This window comes from Myotis myotis, unplaced genomic scaffold (assembly GCF_014108235.1).
Source record: "Myotis myotis isolate mMyoMyo1 unplaced genomic scaffold, mMyoMyo1.p scaffold_m19_p_9, whole genome shotgun sequence".
In the NCBI taxonomy this organism is placed as follows: domain Eukaryota; kingdom Metazoa; phylum Chordata; class Mammalia; order Chiroptera; family Vespertilionidae; genus Myotis; species Myotis myotis.
The window spans coordinates 65,923,053-65,943,954 of NW_023416401.1; the positions used below are offsets into that span (position 1 = coordinate 65,923,053).

At 51.2% G+C, this 20,902-nt stretch overlaps 1 protein-coding gene across 1 annotated transcript; it reads right to left on the bottom strand.

Annotated features, from left to right (window-relative positions):
* Positions 1 to 1,144: 1,144 nt before the first annotated feature.
* LRRN4 (leucine rich repeat neuronal 4) lies at positions 1,145 to 10,396 on the bottom strand. The gene is made up of 5 exons (XM_036322694.1): positions 10,277 to 10,396; positions 8,630 to 9,269; positions 7,213 to 7,417; positions 5,586 to 5,723; positions 1,145 to 3,029 (listed from the first exon to the last, which is right to left on the bottom strand). Exons 2-5 carry the CDS (start codon positions 9,258 to 9,260, stop codon positions 1,841 to 1,843), a joined length of 2,163 nt encoding a protein of 720 aa, XP_036178587.1. The 5' UTR covers positions 9,261 to 9,269; positions 10,277 to 10,396; the 3' UTR covers positions 1,145 to 1,840.
* Between the last annotated feature and the right edge of the window lie 10,506 nt (positions 10,397 to 20,902).

Below are 20,902 nucleotides of genomic sequence, written 5' to 3' on the forward strand. Positions count from 1 at the left end.
ATCACATCGTACACTTCAGTGTTTTGTGCCATGTCTCTCAAAGCAGGGGGCAAATAATAGAAAAGAGGGCACTTTGGACACACACAATGTCGTGAGACAAGAGAGGCATGTATAGGTTGGAGTGATAGATCTTCAGGCCAAGGGACACCAAGGATTGCCAGCAGCCACCAGAAGCTGGGAGAGGGGCCTGGAACAATTCTCCAGGTCTCTGGAAGGAGCCAACCCTGCTGACCCCTTCACTGCTGATTTCTGGCGTGAACTATAATAGTACATTTCTGTTGTTTTAAGGCACTCGGTTTGTGGTAATTTGTTAGGATAGCCGCAGGAAGCGACCAAATGTTAATGTAGAGAATTAAAATCTAGAAATATGACCCCCGTTATAATTTTATAAAATCACTTTTCCCCCTAAGATTGTATAAAAGTAAAAAGGGGTGTAGTAAGGCATACCCCACACACAGATACAAATCATGAAGGCATTGTTTAATGCAATTGGAAGGAGAGAAATATTTTGGCCTCTAGCTAGAGCCCTGAGGTTTTCTGTTGCTATTTTTCTTTTGTGTTAAAAAATATGCTTTTTAAGTGCAAAAAAAAAAAAAAAAAAAAGAAAAGAAAAGAAACTAAACCACCTTCTTACACCATACCCAAGAATAAACTCAAAATGGATAAAAGACTTAAATGTAAGTCATGAAACCATAAAAATCCTAGAGGAAAACATAGGCAGTTATATCCCGGACATTTCTCATAGCAATCGTTTCCCCTGTTGGGCAAGGGGAAAAAATAAACAATTGGGCTATATCAAACTCAAGAGTTTTTGCACAGCAAGGGGGAAAAAATCAGCAAAATGAAAAGACAGCCACTGAATACGAGAACATATTCACCAGTGATACATTTGATATTTTTAATATTCAAAATTTATAAAGAACATATAAAACTCAACACCAAACAAACAATGCAATTAAAAATGAGCAAAGGGCCTGAAAAGACTGAGGTTTTTTTTTTGTTTGTTTTTGTTTTTTAAAATATATTTTATTGATTTTTTACAGAGAGGAAGGGAGAGGGATAGAGAGTTAGAAACATTGATGAGAGAGAAACATCAATCAGCTGCCTCCAGCACACCTCCTACTGGGGATGTGCCCGCCACCAAGGTACATGCCCTTGACCGGAATCAAACCTGGGACCTTTCAGTCCGCAGGCCGACGCTCTATCCACTGAGCCAAACCAGTTAGGGCAAAGACTGAGGTTTTAACTATCAAGCTAGGAGCACGTTCTGCCATATCCTGAAATGCAACGAAGAAACTCGGGGGCCTCAGAAAACAGCCAGTGCTCTTCCTCCTCAGATGAAGAACCCCACTGGGGTTGGTTCCTTGAATAACAAACACGTGCCCTGCCTCAGCTTGACCAGGGGGGAACTTATTTCACTTAGTATAATGCCCTCAACTTCCTAAAACGGCTTGAAGATGTCATTTCTAATACAGTATATAGGAGGCTGGCATATAGCTTTTATCTTTTCCCATTTCCACACACAATTCTGGACACGGAGGAGCACTGCTTGCTACTAAAAAACACCGCCACACAAGAATGCCCAGCCCCAAGAGGGGTGGTTTGATGTGGGCCATCACGTTTCTGGAAACAGACCCAGTGGAGTAGCAGGGAGAGAAGTTCCTTGGACTGAAAAACTCAACTTGGCCAATTTCTGTGTGTGGTGGAGCAGTAATTCCAGCTTCTCTGGAATGACAGAGGCTCAGAACGGACGGGGCCGTGTTGGACCCTCGGTCTCTTCTTCTCTGCAGGCAGGCAGCCAGCTCCTCAGCTCGAGTTCGCTTGAGGAGGGGACGCTGAGCTAAGTGAAGGTCTGCAGCTTCAGCGGGTAGTCAAAGGCCGGGTTCTTGTAGGCCACCAGGTGCGCGTGGGAGCACTGCCTCCGGCGCCGCCGGCAGAGGCAGGCGGACAGCACCAGGGTGCTGACCAGCAGCAGGCCGCCGGCGGCGCACAGCCCCGCGAAGATGAGCACGAAGCTGGGCTTGGTGGTGAAGGAGGCGCACGGCCCCCGGCGGCCCGAGGCCTGCGGCCGGCTCAGCCCGGCCCGGTTGGCCGCCTGCACGCACACGCGGTACGTGGTGCCCGGCGACAGCCCGTACAGCGGGTGCTGCCGAGCCGTGGCGTAGATGTCCCCCACCGCGGACTGGTTCCCCGGCCAGCCCTCCCCAGAGTAGCGCACCTGGTAGCTGCGCACCACCGAGTTGGGGGCGCACCAGCGGACAAGCGCGGACGTGTCTGTGATCTCCGACACGCCCTGCAGCTTGGGAGGGTCTGGGACGGTGTCTTCCTGGCTGAAGCCGGGGCACTGGCACTTCAAGCGCCTCTGCAGCTCCGCGCACGGGGTCTGGAGGTGCTTACAAGGGTGGTAATCGCAGGCCACGCCCTGGGGTGGCGCGCTCACCTTCTCCCCCTTCCCCTCCTCTTCCTCCTCCTCCTCCTCCTCACTGGAGTCGTCCAAAACCAAGACTGGAATTCCATCCTGGGAAGGACTTGGGTGGGGAGCCTGCGGGGTGGCCTGGGTCGTCCGGTAGTGCCGGGGGCTGCTCAGTGGGTTCCGGGAGGCAGGGAGGAGACCACGTTGTTTGCTGGTGGGTGGGAGGGAGGCAGCTGAAATATTAGGGTTCAGGACATGCGAGGCAGTAGGTTCGTGTCCTGTCCAGGCCGGGCTTGCAGCGCTGGAGTTCCTGGGACCTGCTGTAGAGACGGTAGTGGAGGCAGCGGCCCCCGCCCCGACAGCTCGTGAGGGGGTGCCCACAGGGAGGGAGGGGGCCTTGGTGACAGCTTGAGAGGGAGGGGCTGTGCTCAGCAGCGGGGAGAAGGGACCGGGGGTGGAAGGCGCGTGGGTAGAGCCCGTAGAGGAGGGTGGGCTGGAATCACGGAGGGTGGTGCTTTGGTCCTGGGGGCACACGCTGGGCAGCTGGGACAGCGCCAGGGGGGCGGGGAAGGCCCCAGGGGATCCTGCGGCTGGTGCGCACACAGTGTCCGCTGCCCTAGGGGAGAGGTCAACCGGTTAGAACAGTGGTTCTCAACCTTCCTAATGCCGCGACCCTTTAATACAGTTCCTCATGTTGTGGTGACCCCCAACCATAAAATTAATTGTTGCTACTTCATAACTGTAATGTTGCTACTGTTATGAATCGTCATGTAAATATCTGATATGCAGGATGTATTTTCATTGTTACAAATTGGACATAATTCAAGCATAGTGATTAATCACAAAAGCAATATGTAATTATATATGTGTTTTCCGATGGTCTTAGGCGACCCCTGTGAAAGGGTCGTTCAGCCCCCAAAGGGGTCGCGACCCACAGGTTGAGAACCGCTGGGTTAGAAGGTACTTGGCATTAAGGCGCTTTCTGCGCTGGCCTTTGAGTGCTCAGTACAGACAATCCCTCTTGCTTAGCCTTGCCAACAGGAACCCCATGGTGCGGGTAGACGTGCATCACCTCACTGACCTCAGGGTGACCTGTGGAGGAGGCTCCCATGAAGCAGAAGAGGAAAGGGAAGCTCAGGTTAGCAGGGCCAGCAAATGGCAGGGCCTAACTGTGGGCCAGCACCGCGAAGGGCAGTCCAGATTCTCTGAGTGTTCTCACCTGGCTGCCTCCTGGCCTCGAGGACTAGTCACAACACTCAGACTGGCTAGCATTTTCTGAGTGCTTGCCACGTGCCAGGGACTATGGTTAGCACCTTATGTATCAGTGAATTCAATCTGCACTACCTTATGAGGCAGGCATTGTTATCCCCATTTCACAGATGAGGAGGGAGAGGCTCAGACAGGTTAAGTAATGCAGCAAAACGCACAGTGCTAAGTGGGGCGAAGAGCCTGCACCCTCAGCCTCTTCATTAAAACCACGTGAGACCCTTCGCCGCAAAGGACCTGGGTGCTTGTCTTTGGAATCAACATGAAGGGGAGAAGAGGACAGACTGCGCCTCACTTGTTTCCAGGCTTGGGTTGGAGGTGAGAAAAGAACCCCCACGGGGTGGGGCGGGGGGATGTCTCCCAAGGTGAGCTGGTGGAGCTGTTTTGAGGGAGGTGTTCCCAACCCACATCCTTTTCTGGTGGTTGACCTGGGCATTGCTGGGAGCCGGTCCATCCTTGCTGTTTCAAAGGACCTGGCATATATGGCATACTGTTCTTAATATGTTTGCTCACCTTGGCACTATGTGTTTTAACCAAGGTCTCCTCTCTGAGAAAGGTTGTTTCCCCAGGTAGGGATTTTCCCCTGAAGTTAGGGAGGGAATAAAACCCCTCAACTAAGTGCCAGGCGGGTAATTAATCACTTTAACTATGAACAATCATGCTTAAGCTACATAATCTTTACTCCCTGGAATGGAGATAAGAAATGCCCTAACCTTTGTAATAGAGATTGATAGGATTGAATCAACTGGTATAAATACAGATGTAACAAGACAGCAAGACACAGAACTTAGACACAGAACTTAGAAGAGAGAACGAAGAGAGACAGAACCTAGGCACAGAACCTACACAGAACGTTCTCTAGAGACAGAAGAACTTCGCTGGAGAGAACATGGCAAAAGATCCTGGACAGAAACTGGCAACAGAACCTAGAGACAGAACCTGGCTACAGAACCTGGATAGAACATGGCAAGAGAACCTGACTAGAACCTGGTGACTGAACCTGGTTGGAGAACCTGGACAGAACCTGGCTGGAGAACCTAGCGAGGGAACATGGCTACAGAACCTGGCTGGAGAACCTAGCAAGAGAACATGAACACAGACCCTGGCAGGAGATCCTAAGCAGAACCTCTCTGGAGATCCAGACCAGAACTTGGCTGGAGATCCTGGCTGGAGATCCTGGCTAGGCTGCTGATCAACTGAACACTGTCTCCGTGTCCTTCCTTCTTCGCCAACTCCATCCACACCTTTGGGGACCCCTGGACCTGCTGGGGTTGGACCCCAGCAGGCATGGCTCCCACTGCAAAGACAGCTCTCCCAGCTAAGAGCCAACGAGAAGTCTTTGTAGAACTCCTGTCTGTCCCACAGGAGCTCTGTGAGCCCGCTGGCCTTGGACTGAGTGACAGAGGAGGCCAGGCTCCATTTGGGGGGATTCAGGGGAACCCAGTGGTTAAGAGCACAGTTTTGGACAAAGATACATTCTGCTTCCTCCACCCAGAAGTTGCATGAATCTAAGCAAGTAGCTCCCTTCCTCAGGCCCCAACCAACTCATCTGTAAAATGGGACAATGACAACACTGCTTTGGCAGAGACAAGCCTACTGTTCATTTAGCCCATTTCTTTTTCCTACGTGGCATACAGCTAAACTACATTTTCCCAGCCTCCCTTGCAGTTAAGCGTGGATGTGAGTGGAAGTGATGAGCCCTACCTCCTGATCTGGCCCATTAAAACCTCCCATGTCTGTTCCTCCATGCTCTCTGCCCCTCTGTGTCCCTGGATGTGACTGCCTGGGGGCTATCTTCCCTGACCCACATTGCCCATCTTCCCAGCCTGCTCTTGTGAGCCAGACTTCATTCAGCTCTGGGAGGCTGACCCTCACCCCTTAGTCATCTATTTTGTAAATGTGTTACCTGCTTAGGATAGTCCTGTTTACATCCATGAGGAGCCAGGACAACTCACAGCTGCAAGTGAGGGGGTTGCCAAAGAGGTTGATGGATAGAACCTGGGAGGAATGCAGGGTCCAAGGAGGGAAGGAACTCAAGTTGCAGCTGAAATACACAGAAAATAAATGAGGGCAGGCTTTTGCAATCAGGTCAAAACTATTCCCAGAGTCATAGTGGTGTATGGAAACCCATTCTGTCAGGGATTAGTGATCTCACTTTGGGCAAAACTCTTAATGACCTTGGACTTTCTTTTTGTCATCCTTTCACAGATGAGGAAACTGCTCTGTAAAGGTGTTAAGTAACTTGCCCCAACTCACACAGCTGGTAAGTGCTGGAGTCAGGATTGGAGCCCAGGCAGTTTGGCTCCACATCTTTTGCCTTATACACAAGGTTGCATCCGTCAAAAGCTCAAAAGGAGATCTGAGACAGAGTTATCACTCATCAACATATCACCACGACCATCATTATTATCACCACTAGAGGCCCGGTGCACAACATTCGTGCACTGGGGGCAGTGGGAGAGGTGTGTGTGTGTGTGTCCCTCAGCCCAGTCTGCAGCCTTTTGCAGTCTGGGATGCTCAGGGGATGTCACTGCTGCGGAGGCTCCCACCACCACTGCTGCGCTTGCTGGCCAAGCCGTCAGCCTGGCTTCTGCATTGAGCGTCTGCCCCCTGGTGTCAGTGCAAGTCATAGCGACTGGTCATTCCACCATTTAGTCTATTTGCATATTACCCTTTTATTATATAGGATTACCATCACTGTCATCAATACATCACATTACCAGCATCATCACAATCACCATTGCCACCATCACCAGCACTTTCATCATTACCATCGCCTTTATCACAACCACCATCATCTGCACTAATGTTATAGAGCACACACCGTGTGCCAGGCACAAAGTGCTCTGCATATTCTATCTCCTGTCCCTTTTGACAAGCCCCGAAGTGAAGTACTCTGGTTGGGTCTAGAGCTAGCAGAGAAAAGAGAGAAGTGGTTACACTGAGAGTGATGATGGGGAAAAGCGCCCACTTCCCAGGTTCCAGTATGGGTTCCCAGGAAAGGAGGTGGCCTGGGATCATCATCACAGGGACACTGTCCTTCCTGTTAGGAGTCAGGAAGGAGGTGGTTATAGTGGCACTTCGGACATCAACAGGCCAGAAGACACCAGCCCTGGGTCCTGACCACTAGTAGGACCTTCCTACCCTCTCATCTTTCTTTCCTAGAACCCTGGAAGGGCTGACTTCCCACATGGAGAAGCAGATGGATGGAGAAATAGAGAAGAACCTAATGCCCTCATCCCCTCTTCCACTGAAGGTTTCTCATCTGGGCTTAAAGGAAACCTTACATGCATGAGAGCTTGGGGTTTCAGTATTACTCTGGACAGCACTGAGTTGCATGGTTTTCAGGCTGGATGGACTATCTGGGACCTGCCCAAGATACCATCCAAAGGATGAGGAAGAACAAAACCCCAGAGAGGACCCGAAGGAGCCACGGGAAGAAAATTAAAGTCTGGTAAGCTCTATAAGATAGTTACTTCGATTCAACATGGGGGAACCGGCAAAATTCATCCATGTGACTCAGAAGCACTTACTTTTGCAGCAGAAGGAGCTGTAGGCGAGGAGTGTCTTGGAAGATGCGTGTCTGGACAGAGGTGAGTGCTAGGGAATCTTGACAATCCAGTTGTTGCAGGTCAGAGGTCATCTTGAAAATGTCCCCCTCCAGGCTCCTCAGCATGGGCATCTTCCTCAGGTGGAGGGATGTGAGCTTGGGCAGGTCTCCCATCCACCTCGGCTGAACTGAAACACAGAGGGGAAACGGCCCACTACTCAGGAAGCCACCAACCTAGGAGGCTGGCAGGGTATTACGGAAACACCAAGAGTGACAAAGTGAGTTGTGAAGGCCATTGCTGAGTATGGGTACAGTTGGAAGCTTTAGGAAGCTCAGAACTATGGGCTATATCACCTGAAAGACCAGTCTTTCCTTCCTTCCTTCCTTCCTTCCTTCCTTCCTTCCTTCCTTCCTTCCTTCCTTCCTTCCTTCCTTCCTTCCTTTTTAGCTGAGACGACTGAGGCCAGAGAGGAGAATGATTGGTCCAAGGCCACACAGCTGGGAAAGGACAGGGCCAGAACTTGAATGCAGGACACTGTCTCCAACTCCGCTGCTGCCCTGCCCTCTTGTTAAACTCCACACAGAAATACCCCAAACTTCACCTAGATGGCTACCAGGAGTGGGGAACTATTTGAGAAAGGTAAGGAAGGAGGAGAGAAGGGCAAGGTGGAGGAGGCCCAGACACCTAATTGTGTGGCTCTCCCAATACTACGTGGAGAACGTGCCCCTTCCCCTCTGTGTCCAGTTCTCGCTCTTGTCTTCCTTTGTCTATGGTGGGACAGGCGATGACAGACACATGAAGGGTTTTTAAACATAACAAAACCAACCTTGTGAGCCAGAGTCAGAACACACGAAGGACAGGAGAACTGGTGCTCTCACCTCCCTCCTGAGTCTTGTTTGAAGGGTCAATAACTGCAGCAGAGTTTTAGCCAACCAAGTAGCAAAGTCCCTGAATTCATCCCCAGAGCACACGCTGCTTCACGGAACTGCCTGTTTGATTCTGATCAGCCCAAAGCAATGCATCCACTCCCCATTCTACCAGCATCCCCTCACTCTGCTGGGTCGCAGTAGAACCACGTGGCTGAAGGTTTGGGCTCTGGACCCAGAATGCTTGCGTTTAAATTTGGAGGCACCACTTAATGAGCTGTGAGACCTCGGGCCAGTCATTCACCTTTCTGAGCCTTGGTTTCCTCATAGGCAGCACCGAGATAACACTAGTAGTTCCCTCTTCTTGGGACTCAAGGAATTAACCCCATATGGCACTTGGAACAGGGTGCACATGGCTCAGGCAATCAAGGCGGGGTTCTTTATGAGCAGCCCTGTGAGTGACCCCTCCAAGAACCCGGTCCCGGGAGCACCTGTCCAGCCGCCTCTAAAAACTCGGGGCGCCCAGGACTCACCCTGCTTGAGGAGCGTGCCGCTGAGGTCCAGGACCTCGAGGGAGGCCAGGGGCGCGAAGGCGGCGTCGGCGATGTCCCCCTGGCCCAGCGCGGTGCCGGAGAGGTTGAGCAGCCGCAGCGCGGGGAAGCAGGCGAAGGCCCCGGGCGGCAGCGCCGGCAGGGGGTTCCCGGCCAGCTCCAGCGCGCGGAGGCTGCCCAGCGCGGGCCGGGCGCACGGGGGCAGGGCGGCCAGCTGGTTGTAGCTGAGGTCCAGCGTGTGCAGCCCCGCGGGCCAGCCGGGGTCCCAGCGCAGCGCGCCGATGCGGTTGTGGCGCAGCGTGAGCACCTGCAGCTGCGGCAGGTGGCCCAGCTCCGACGCGCTCAGGGCGCTCAGCAGGTTGTGGCTGCCGTCCAGGCTGCGCAGCGCGCGGGGCAGGCAGCCCGGCAGGTGCTCCAGGCTGCGGTTCGCCAGATTCAAGGTCGTGGCCCCCGTGGCGAAGAGCCCCTGGCAGGGCGAGCCCGTGGTGTCGTTGGCCTCGCTTCCCCAGGGGCCCAGCTGAATGAGTCGGAAAAGAGGGACCCTCTCCTGGGGAGGCTCTGCCGGGCTCAGGCGCAGCGCTGTGGTCAGCAGCAGCAGCAGGGCCAACCACATGGTGCGTGGCTGGGGAGAGAATAACGTGACAGCGCGTTAAATCCAGAAGAAACACCCCGAAAGAAGGGTAAATGTGCCCCCTACCACCGGGCTTGGAGGAGGAGCACAAGTCCTGGGCGGTCCCCAGCATTACTAGGTGTGCAGTGACTTTGCCCCTGTCACCTCCCCCAGGTGCACCATGGCACCTCCTGCTCTTCCTTCTCCCAGCCATGCTCTTCCCTCTAATCCCCTCTCATTCTGTGGATGCTAACCCACAGGGACCTCCTGCAGAAGGCCTCCCTCATCCGCCCCATCTGGGCCTGAACCCCCCAGGAACCCCATAACCCCATCCCATGAGCTTCCGGAGGGAAGGGAACTTGCCCTGTATCGCTGTAAACACCCCAGGTGCACAGACGCTGCTACAAAAATGCCTATTAATGGTGAGCATGGGCTTGAGGAAGATTTTGTCAGTCCCAACAGAACTCAGCTCCACCCATTTTCCCCTTAGATCTGCCCAGCCTCAGAGGTGAGTCCTGCTTTGCATGTGACCTGGTTTGCAGGTCACAATTTAAAATAAGTTTTAGGGTCTCTTTCTTGGGAGGGCCCTCAGGGTTGCCGTCAGGGAAGCAAGGAGCCCCCAGACAGCTGCGATACTTGGAACCTGAATCAAGCCTTTCCTGGTCCCTCCTTGATCCCCACAAAAGCCAAGGCTCCTGAGGTCAGCCGTGCCCGGGAGGATGACGGAGAGTCACCAGCTGTGGAGTTTCTGGGGTACCCAGGATTGCACAGGGCGACTGGGAGACCAGGTAGGGGGTACATCAAGCAAAGCTACTTCCAATCAAGCCTTGGCCTTGACGTCACTCCTTGATATTCCCCCATTTCTGTAGCTGCGTGTTCCTGCCCCAGCTACTCGGCTGACCACTAGGTCTCTAGGCAACCGTCCAGACCTCCCTCTTGCTATGTTGGAGTCCAAGCAGTGAGAAAGAGCCGGAAACTGAGGCCAGTAATCCCTGCCTCCAGCAGGGTGTCCTACTCACCGGAAGCTGTCCTTTTGGAGTGTGGCACTTGCCCTTTTGTAGTCTTCACTGTTGTCTTATAGATCCCAGGAGCCAGTCACTTGCACAGCAGCTCAACTCTGAATTCCAGAGGGAGGCCTATTTCCCAGCTGCCCCTGCCCCTGCCCCTGCCCCTACCTGCCCCCACCTGCTCCCACCTGCCCCCACCTGCTCCAGGCACTGAGAGGGCCTGAGATAGCTCGGTCCCTGCACGCCTCTCCTTCCTCACTTTGTGGTCTTTGGCCAACACCCTAAGTGCCTGTCTCCTCCTCCCACTCTGGGACCGGACCTGCCCCTTTCCTGGCCTGGTTCCTCCTCCTAGCCCTCCCCCATCTTCATCTCACTTTACACTGCCTTCTCAGGCCTGAGAAACAGAGGAAGTCAGCTCTCCCTGCCAAGGTGAGGTCTGAGGGCTGATGGGCAGTGAGGCAGAGGTGACCCTGTCACCTCCCAGGAATCTGATCCTCCTGATAGGTGGTTTCCACTTCCTGGGATGCTTGGAGGATGAATGGCGAGCTGCTACCAAGAGGAAGCCCCATGGCCCGAAGGAGGAAGGTACTCTAGTCCATAGGAAGGCCTGCCGAGATTCACAGGGGAAAGTGGCCAGAGAGAGGTCTTCCGAGGAGTCTGGGAGCCGGGGCAGGCTCAAACCAGATCCAGGCGTCTCCAAGAAGAGTTAGTTTGGTTTCTATGGGACCCAGTTCAGTGACAGCAGGGAGGTTTGTTTCTCCTAAGAGGTGGGAAAGAAACAGAGGATAGAAATGCAGAAAGAACATTTCTGCCTCATGGCAGGGGTCTCAGATCCCCGTCACCAAGAGCCCCAGGTCTCCCTGAAGCCCTGGTGACATGGCATGAGTTTTGTTTAGAGCAGAATGCCTTGCTCCCCCTGAGTTCCGAGACTGGTCATTTTGTCTGAGGGCCTTTGATCTGCACATCCCCGCCCCCCAGGCCCAGGGTTAATCATCCCCGAGTTGTGTACACAGACTCTCAGACCAGAGCTGCAGGGATCTTCGTCCTGTCAGCTCTTATCTGAGCAGCCCTGAGGAAATGCAGGGCACCTCCGAACTGCTGATGGGGTTAATGGGTAATTGCACATCCCAGGGGATCTCCTGTCTTGGCCTTCTCCACCCAAAGCCTTAAAACCAGGGGTCCTCAAACTACGGCCCGCGGGCCACATGCAAATACAAATATTGTATTTGTTCCCGTTTTATTTTTTTACTTCAAAATAAGATATGTGCAGTGTGCATAGGAATCTGTTCATAGTTTTTTTTTAAAACTATAGTCCGGCCCTCCAACGGTTGAGGGACAGTGAACTGGCCCCCTGTTTAAAAAGTTTGAGGACCCCTGCTTAAAACTATCCTTGCAGCCTCAGTGCCAGCGGGGGCCTTGCTGCTCAGATGCTTGGAAACATGAAATAGACTGAGGAATCTCAGAGGGAGAGGGTTCGGGGGAGGGAAGAGATTAACCAAAGAATTTATATGCATGTATGCATTGCCCGTGAACACAGTCAGTAGGGTGGTGAAGGCCTGGGGCGGGAACTGGATGGGAGAGGAGGGGGGAAAGGAGGAGGGGGGAACATCTGTAATACTTTCAATAATAAAGATTTTAAAAGAAAGAAGCAGCCCTGACCGGTTTGGCTCAGTGGATAGAGCGTCGGCCTGTGGACTGAAGGGTCCCAGGTTTGATTCCAGTCAAGGGCATGTACCTTGGTTGCGGGCACATCCGCAGTGGGGAGTGTGCAGGAGGCAGCTGATCGATGATTCTCTCTCATCGATGTTTCTAACTCTCTATCCCTCTCCCTTCCTCTCTGTAAAAACTCAATAGAATGTATTAAAAAATTAAAAAAGCGCCGAAACCGGTTTGGCTCAGTGGATAGAGCGTCGGCCTGCGGACTGAGAGGTCCCAGGTTCGATTCCGGTCAAGGGCATGTACCTGGGTTGCGGGCATATCCCCAGTGGGAGATGTGCAGGAGGCAGCTGATCGATGATTCTCTCTCATCGATGTTTCTAACTCTCTATCTCTCTCCCTTCCTCTCTGTAAAAAATCAATAAAATATATATAAAAAAAAAATTAAAAAAGGAAAGAAAGAAGCATTCCTTTATTGGGCCCAGGCCTGTTCTGTACACACTCCGTCTGGGGCAGCACAGTCACCACACAGGGAGCCCAGGCCCCAGAGGTAGAAACTCTGTGCCATGGATGACACAGGAGGCCAAGTGGGAGGGAGAAGTCAAGGGAAGGTGGGAAGGTGAGGGGACCAGTGTGTGGGCCAGTGGATGGGCTCAGGTGAGGCCCTGACCTCTGCCTTTGCTGGTTCACTGGGCACAGAGAGCACCCAACAGTCAATTAAAACATCAGCTCATCTCAGCTGGCGCTGGGCCACCTGAGGCCAGCAGGGTTGGGGGTGGTTCAGGCAGGGCTGCCCAGTGAGAGGGAGCCACACCCAGCTGTTTGAACAGAGACCCTGAGGAGGAAGTGAGTGGCCCCCCATAGAGGGCTATAAAAAAGGAACCCAGGGAGGAATGTTGGGTGCTTCTCTGTCACCAGTAGGGGAAGGGGTCTGGAGAGGCCGTGGGTCATTGCCCTGCGCTTGCCCAGAGCCCCAGGCCCTCTGAGCCAACTTCTTGCCTCTGCTGCTGGCTGCCTGTTTCACCAATGGTGGCAAGGGCTTGGACTGGTCTGGATCTCCCATGAAGAGGAGCTTTGGGGAAGGTGGGGGGCAGGGGGCTCCCTTCCCACAGACACATACCTAAGTCTGTCCCATATTTTTCCCAGAAAAATAAGTGTAGCTGGTGGGGACTGAGTGGACTGGGGTGTAGCTGAGAAGAATGACATACATGCATATAAATTCTTTGGTTAATCTCTTCCCGCCCCTGAACCCTCTCCCTCTGACATTCCTCAGTCTATTTCGTGTTTCCAAGCATCTGAGCAGCAAGGCCCCCGCTGGCACTGAGGCTGCAAGGATAGTTTTAAGGCTTTGGGTTGAGAAGGCCAAGACAGGAGATCCCCTGGGATGTGCATTCCGCTGAACCCCTCAGTCCCCTCCTCTCCATTCATCCTCCAAGCATCCGGCAGGGTGGCGCCACTTCCCCTATCTATCTATCTATCTATCTATCTATCTATCTATCTATCTATCATCTATCCTCACTCTTTTTTCCATTGATTTTTAGAGAGAGTGGAAGGGAGAGGGAGAGATGGAGAAAGAGAAACATCGATATGAGAGAGACACACCTACTGGTTGCCTCCTGCACACACCCTTACCAGGCCGGGAAACCTGCAACTGAGGTACGTGCCCTTGACCTGAATTGAATCCGGGACCCTTCAGTCTGCAAGACAAGCTTTTATCCACTGAGTCAAACCAGCTAGGGCAGTGACGGCGAACCTTTTGAGCTCGGCGTGTCAGCATTTTGAAAAACCCTAACTTAACTCTGGTGCCGTGTCACATATAGAATTTTTTTGATATTTGCAACCATAGTAAAACAAAGATGTATATTTTTGATATTTATTTTATATGTTTAAATGCCATTTAACAAAGAGAAATCAACCAAAAAAATGAGTTTGCGTGTCACCTCTGACACGCGTGCCATAGGTTCGCCATCACTGGGCTAGGGCCATCCCCCTTTTTAAATTGAGTACTTACTACTCAGAGCCTAACATATAAGCATTATCATATTGATGCCTTACAGGTTCTGACTATTATTCCCATGCTACAGATAAAGAAACTGAGGCTCACAGAGGCTGACCAGTTAGTTTGTAGTTAGTCTGCTTAATCACTGCTTTTACATTGCCTTCCATGGGCTTCAGCATTTCACGCTGTAATATTCCCCTTAAGCCCAAGAGAAAACCTTTCCCAAGTATTTAGATCCCAAGAATTGTGGAGAGAAGGGAGGGAAGGCACTGCAGGTGTGTTAATGAGCAGGGCACTCAATCCTGCGGGGACCCTCTGCGAAATTGCGGAGCGCACCTGAGGATTGTTTCATCAAGCAGCAAGGAAGTGGGTGTATTTACCCACCAGCTTCTGCTTCTTGTTGGCTTGCCTTCCTGTGGCTTTAACTCCCTGGCGTGCCTGGCTTGCTCTGAGCATGGATCAAGCTACTCCAGGGAGGTCTAAGGAAGTGGTTCTCAACAGTCTGGCCCTTTAAATACAGCTCCTCATGTTGTGACCAAGCCATAAAATTATTTTCGTTGCTACTTCATAACTGTAATGTTGCTACTGTTATGAATCGTCATGTAAATATCTGATATGCAGGATGATCTTAGGCGACCCCTGTGAAAGGGTCATTCGACCGCCAAAGGGGTCACGACCCACAGGTTGAAAACCGCTGGTCTAAGGGGACAGGCACCAAGAGCATCTGTTTAGCATCCTTCAAGATTTTGCCCATGCCCTGGCAGGTGTGGCTCAGTTGGTTGGACGTTGACCTGTGCACTGAAAGGTTGCAGGTTAGGGCACATGCCTGGGTTTCAGAAGCAGCTTATGGATGTTCCTCACAGTGATGTTTCTCTCTCTCCCTCTCCCTTCCTCTCTCTCTCTAAAATTCAATTAAAAAAATAGATGTATATATATACAAAAAAGATTTTTGCCGAAGCAGGCCCCCCCTTTGGTGTTCTCTCCCAGGTGACTCAGGCTAACCGCCATCAGGTAAATTGACATGACCCCTAATTGAGGACTGACTTCCTGAGAGCTGGGCGGCGTTATTATCCTTGGTAGCCCAGATGCCCGTGGTGGAGTCTGGCACTCAGGACAAATGTTCAAAAATTCATGGGAAGAGTACACGTGAGTCAGAAGTCCTCCATGGTGCCCTGAAGTGGATGGGGCAGGACTCAGAACAGTAAACATTACATTCAAATGCCTGCGATCTGAACATGCAAGCCTTGAGAAGTGCTCAGGTGAGGGTGAGCTGGAGGGCATGGCGGGTGGGGGCTGGAAGAGGTGGAAGGAGAGAAGTTTCTAAGCCAGATTCCCAACACTCTCGTGGATCTTTTGGGGTAAGATCTCTTGGAAGATTACAAGTTTAGAGTGTTAGGAAAACCATAGCCTGCTGAAGGGAGGGTGGCAGGGGGGAGGGGGGAGACAAACTAGTGATTACATACTTGGCCACATTTATTTTTAAATATATTTGTATTGATTTCAGAGAGGAAGGGAGAGGAAAAGAGAGATAAAACATCAATGATGAGAGAGTATCATTGATTGGCTGCCTCCTGCATGCCCCCCACTGGGGATCGAGCCCGAAACCCAGCCGTGTGCCCTGATCAGGAATTGAACTGTGACCTCCTGGTTCATAGGTCGATGCTCAACCACTGAGCTACACCGGCTGGGCCACATTTATTTTTTGGAATTAAATTTTTTAAAAATCAGAGTCATGGATCCTTGGCCTTAGAAGAGACTTTAAAACTTGTCTGGTTCCACTCTTCCCTGCCCATTTTAGAGAGAGAAAACTGAGCCATAGAGAGGGAAGTTGGCTTGTCTGAAATCATATAGGTCAGTCCCAATTATCCAGTGAGAAGAAAGGGAGGCCTAATCCTCACTATCCTATTCTGGGATCTTGGCTTATTTGCACCACCGACTAGGTCTCCCCTTTCCTGGCATTATTAGCACTGTGAGCCCTTTCCCACAGTTATGACTAAGCAAGCACACCTAGTGAGTGTCAGGTCCTTGGGTAGAGTTTCCAGGGATTCTGACTCCACCGATTCCCAGAACTCTAGAAATACCCACCCCACACAGGCTGCCCCAGAGATCCAGAATAAGTGCTTTCCCAGGGGGTCCTGTTCACAGCTCTGGTCGTCTGGGGTGGGTTGAGGGGGCTGGCCTGAATGACAGGTGCCTACTCAGCTAGTGGCCCCTACCCTGCCCTCCAGACCCCAGCTGGCTCTTCTGAGGGCTCTTCCCCTACGTGCAGGGATTGGAATGTACAGACTTGAAGACCGCATTCTTCTCTGACACCAGAGATAAGCTGGAGGAAGGGGAGGGAACTGTGGGAGGAGACAGTACCAGGTTTTCCAGTCTCCGGGCGGGCGGGCAGCCAGCTCAGGGAATGGTATGCAGAAAAGAGGCTTTCAGGTGCGGGGGACCGAGATACCCGAGTGGGCTCCGCTGACCGGCCCACCTGCCTGGGAGGAAATGATCTTGAGGGAATAAAATAGTCATGGGCTGAGGCTCATGCTTATTTTCCCATTGAGGTATCACTCAACAGCAGTAAGATTTCAGCCCGAGGATTTGCAGAGTACTTAAGGATTTAAAAAATACCATTTGAGATCCTTTTAAATTCTGTAGTGGAGAGGATTCAAACTGAAATGAGAGGCCGGCCTCTAATCTGCCACTTTATGTTGTATATGGCTGTAGGAAGTGGGACAAGACAGTATATAGGCTCTTTTTATAAAGCACATTTATAAAAAATCAAAGAGGCGGCACAGGTGCTAAAGGTCTTTAAATTGTGGCAGGATATTGGGCTCATATCCAAACACTATTTTATTTGGTATAATGTCTATATTCTCTTTTTTGAAAAATATTTTTATTAATTTCAGAGAGGAAAAGAGAGATGGAAACATCAATGGTGACAGAGAATTATTGATTGGCTGCCTCCCACATGTCCCACACTGGGGATCGAGCCTGTAACCCAGGCATGTGCCCTTGACTTGAATTGAACCTGGAACCCCTCAGTCCCCAGTCCAACGCTATATCCACTGAGCCAAACTGTCTAGGGCAATGTCTGTATTCTTAAGTTTCTGTCTGTTTCATATTTTTCATCTGTAAAGTAAATGAATTGATTCAGGCTTAGCACTTCAGTGCACATATCCTGAAAACATGCTAGGTCATGCCCCAGGTGTTCAATGTATTAAACATAAATAAATAAATGAACAAACAAACAAATAAGTAAATAAAGGGACATGGGAATAACGTTCCAGGGAATGGCATGCCCAAAGATTTGAAGGCAGGGAAGAGCCTGCAATATTGAGTTACAGAAATCAGATCTTTGTGGCTGGAGGGTAGTGGGTGGGAGGAGAGGTTGGCAAGGACACTAGCATATGAGAGTAAGTTGTATTGTTTCAGAAGACCAAAGAAATACCAAGCACGCTTCCTAGAGCAGTGGTGGCGAACCTATGACATGCGTGTCAGAGGTGACACGCGAACTCTTTTTTTTTTTTTTTTTTTCCGAATTAAAGAGTCACATTTATTGCAATCCGGGACCATGAGGGGCCATTCCCCAAATCTCATAGCGATAAGATAGTGGCAAAACCAGACTTATATAGGCAAAGATCACAAAGGTATTAATTACATCTCAAGGTTTCGAATGAGGAACCTGGTTTGCAAAAAAGCAGTTTACAGAAGCAAAATTAAGCATGTTAATTATAGTTTTGGGTCTCAGAGTCACTGAATTGACACCTTATCTAGAGCCCTCAGGTCTTCAGACCATTGAGTTGCCAGGAAGTCATTATCTACCATCAAGGCAATTTAGAATAATTGCGCTGTCCTGGTCTTGGGACCACTGAGTCAACTGGAAAGCATTATCTGTGGCCACTAAAACATTTAGGATAATTGTGCTGTCCTGTTTCCCAGGTACAGAAGAATGTGCTTTCTAAAACCAGTATGATAACAATCAGTGGGATAGTCATTCGATCGCATGACTAATATAATTCAGAAAATCAAAATAACTTTTCTATTGTTAAACAAAGCAAATAGGTACCATACCTCATTCCCCACTGGTTTTATGTACATGAGTCAAATCATGGATTCATCTTCATTAGTTAGGGGATTGTACTGCCCCCTAACTACAAGTAGTTTGACCGAATTAATTTTTCTAAACTGCCTGCTCTCCTGTTCCCTTGACATCTAGCCCCACTTGGCCCTGGACTTTCTCATCGGCTAGTAAAAATGTTCTTACAGTTACCAAGTGCCCTAGTGCCACGGTCCCCGTCAGTACTGTCCTCACTGAAGTCCAGTTCCACTCTTGCAGACGTCGAGCCTCCTCCTGGCTTGCGTGGAGCCCAGGCTAGGGATCTCACGGGTGAGGCCACTGGCTGCCGGGATCAAGGCCATTTCCTGGTGCAGGAGCTGGGGGTGGTGTAGCCGGGTCTGGATGCCATCAGCAGGGTGACAGTGTATAGTCCTTTCCAAGTTGGGGTGAGTCCATGGGTCCTGAACTTCTTTACCCACACTGAGTCCCCAGGCTGGAAAGGATGTACACGTCCGAGGTGGGCACTGGCAGGGCGTCTCGAACAAGCTTATGGGTGGCTCTCTGGATATACTGCAGAGCCTGCAAGGACTTGAGCAAGGAATGGTTATGACTTTTAACTTTTAATTCCTCCCCTAACTTTGGGTCAGATAGGGGGAGGTCTACCAAACATGATTTCAAGAGGAAAGAACCCCTCCCGGTTGGGGGTACACCTGGCCTGTAAGTAGGCAAAGGAAAGGAGGTTGGTCCAGTTTTCACCGGTTTCTGGGATAAATTTAGTTAAAGTCCTTTTAGAGTCCTGTTCATACCTGCCCTGAATCTGTGGCTGGTATGCACAATGGAGTTTCCAATTTATGCCTAAGACCTTAGCTATACTTTGAGATACCTTGGCTACAAAGGCAGGACCGTTATCTGATCCTATGACTGCGGATAGCCCCAATCTAGGTATAATCTCCTGGAGTAATTTCTTGACCGTTATAGAGGCAGTTTCTGTCCTGGTGGGCTAGACTTCAACCCATCCCGAGAAAGAGTCTATAAAAACTAGCAGGTACTCATACCCTGATGCCGGTGGCTTAATCTCTGTGAAATCCACCTCCCAATGCTTTCCTGGGGAGTTCCCCTGGGCCTGAATTCCCAGGGGGACCCTCTTACCTTGCTTAGCATTTACCTGTGACCTGCCTCACAAAAGTTCAGAAGTCTTGGTGACACCTATGTGGGTAGCCTGGTGTAGCTGTGCAACTAAAGTCTGACCTAGAGCCTCTGAGACCAACAGTCTGCCACCTGGTAGAGTCCACCAACCATTTGGTCCTCTGGTAGCTTGCTTCTGTTCTGCCAATACCTTCTCTTGTAAAGGCCCCACTGGTTTTTGGGCGGCTTCCTTGGTAGCTTGGTACTGGGTGACCCTGGTGTTTGAAATCCATCTCTCCAGAGCACCTCGAAGGAGGGCTTCCACAGCATGGGGTGTTGTCAGGGCTAGTTCCTGGCCAAAAGTCAGCTTATCTGCCTCCTTTACCAGCAATGCTGTGATGGCCACTGCCGGGAGTCACGCTGGCCACCCTGCAGCCACGGGGTCTAGTCTCTTAGACAGATAGGTCACAGGTCTCTTCCGGGGACCTAGAGTCTGGGTGAGAACCCCTTTGGCAATGCCCCTTACCTCACTCACGTAGAGGTGGAAGGGCTTCCTGACGTCTGGCAAGGCTAGGGCAGGTGCTGAGACGAGAGCCTTCCTTAGCTCCTCCAAAGCCTGTTGTTCCACTTCAGTCCAGTTTAGCAATCTCCCTGAACGACAGTATCCACAGGCGGCAGTATCCAACTGCCCCTAAGAATTCCCGAACCGGAGCTGGAGTGGAAGTGGCTTGCATTTGGACTACTACAGGTGCTTGATGACTTGCTAACCCTGGGGGGAGGGGGAGGGGTTGTTTTATGCCCAAACCATGGGAAAGAGACCCAAGTAAGCAGAGTCACATTGGCCCTTTCCTGCAAGAGATATTCATCTGAGAGAGGACAGGATAGAAGAATGCGGCCAGGGGAGGATGGGTCCGGGCCTGGGTTCCTTGGATCCACAGTGAAGTGTGCTCCTTCCCCCTCAAAGGATATGGTGGCTTGTAGTTTCTGTAAGAGATCACGTCCAAGAAAGGGGTATGGGCAAATTGGCATGACCAGAAACGAATGTGTTACCATATTCTTTCCAATGTCCACAGTCCTCTTTGATGTCCAAGGAAAAAGGCAGTTTGTCCAGTGGCTTCCTGGACTGATGTCTTCTTAGATGTTACAGGTCCCATTGGCTCTGTCAAGACTGAATAGGCTGCTCTAGAATACACCAGGAAACTAAAAAATTATTATTCTGGGCTCTAAGGGGTTCAAGGAAAAGGAGTCTTGGCCCTATTAGTCCCCTTCCCTGAGTGTAAATCCTTCAGAGCCTGGGTTTTCCCTCAGCCTTCTGCTTTCCTTTGTTAACCTACCAGGATATTCTCTCTTCCAGTGCCCCTACTTCCTACAATAGGCATACTAATGCCTTTCTAGTTTGCTGCCGGTCTTTTCTTTCCTTTAGTCCTGTTTCTCCTCCATGGTGTCCCTATTGTTAAAGACTTTCTGGGCTACCTCTACCAGCTGTGACCAAATCATTCCTTCTACTGCCTTTTAAGCACCCCCCCCCCAACCCCCAACAGAACACGGTGAAAAGTGTCCAAGGAGGCCTTGTCCCTGGGGGGTTCTTGGGTCTGATTGGGGCGCAGGGAGGCACAAGGAGGCACAGGGAAATTTCCCTCCTCACCACCTACTCAAAATAACCCCTTGGGTGAGCAGAGGGCGTGGGAGATGGGAGCCTGATAGGTGGAGGTGGGGAGCTCAGCGCAGGTCCCCAGGTGACAGTGGAGGTGCTCCTGCCACGGGGGAAAGGCATTTTCATCTGGCAGCCCTTTCCTCTCTGTTCCTACTGGGA

Coding starts and splice junctions, on each gene's coding strand:
- LRRN4 (XM_036322694.1), bottom strand. CDS start 9,260: ATGTGGTTGGCCCTGCTGCTGCTGCTGACCACAGCGCTGCGCCTGAGC. Junction 7,418..8,629: donor CGGCACGCTCCTCAAGCAGG/GTGAGTCCTGGG, acceptor TCTGTGTTTCAG/TTCAGCCGAGGTGGATGGGA. Junction 3,030..5,585: donor AACAGGACTATCCTAAGCAG/GTAACACATTTA, acceptor CCTCTCCCCTAG/GGCAGCGGACACTGTGTGCG.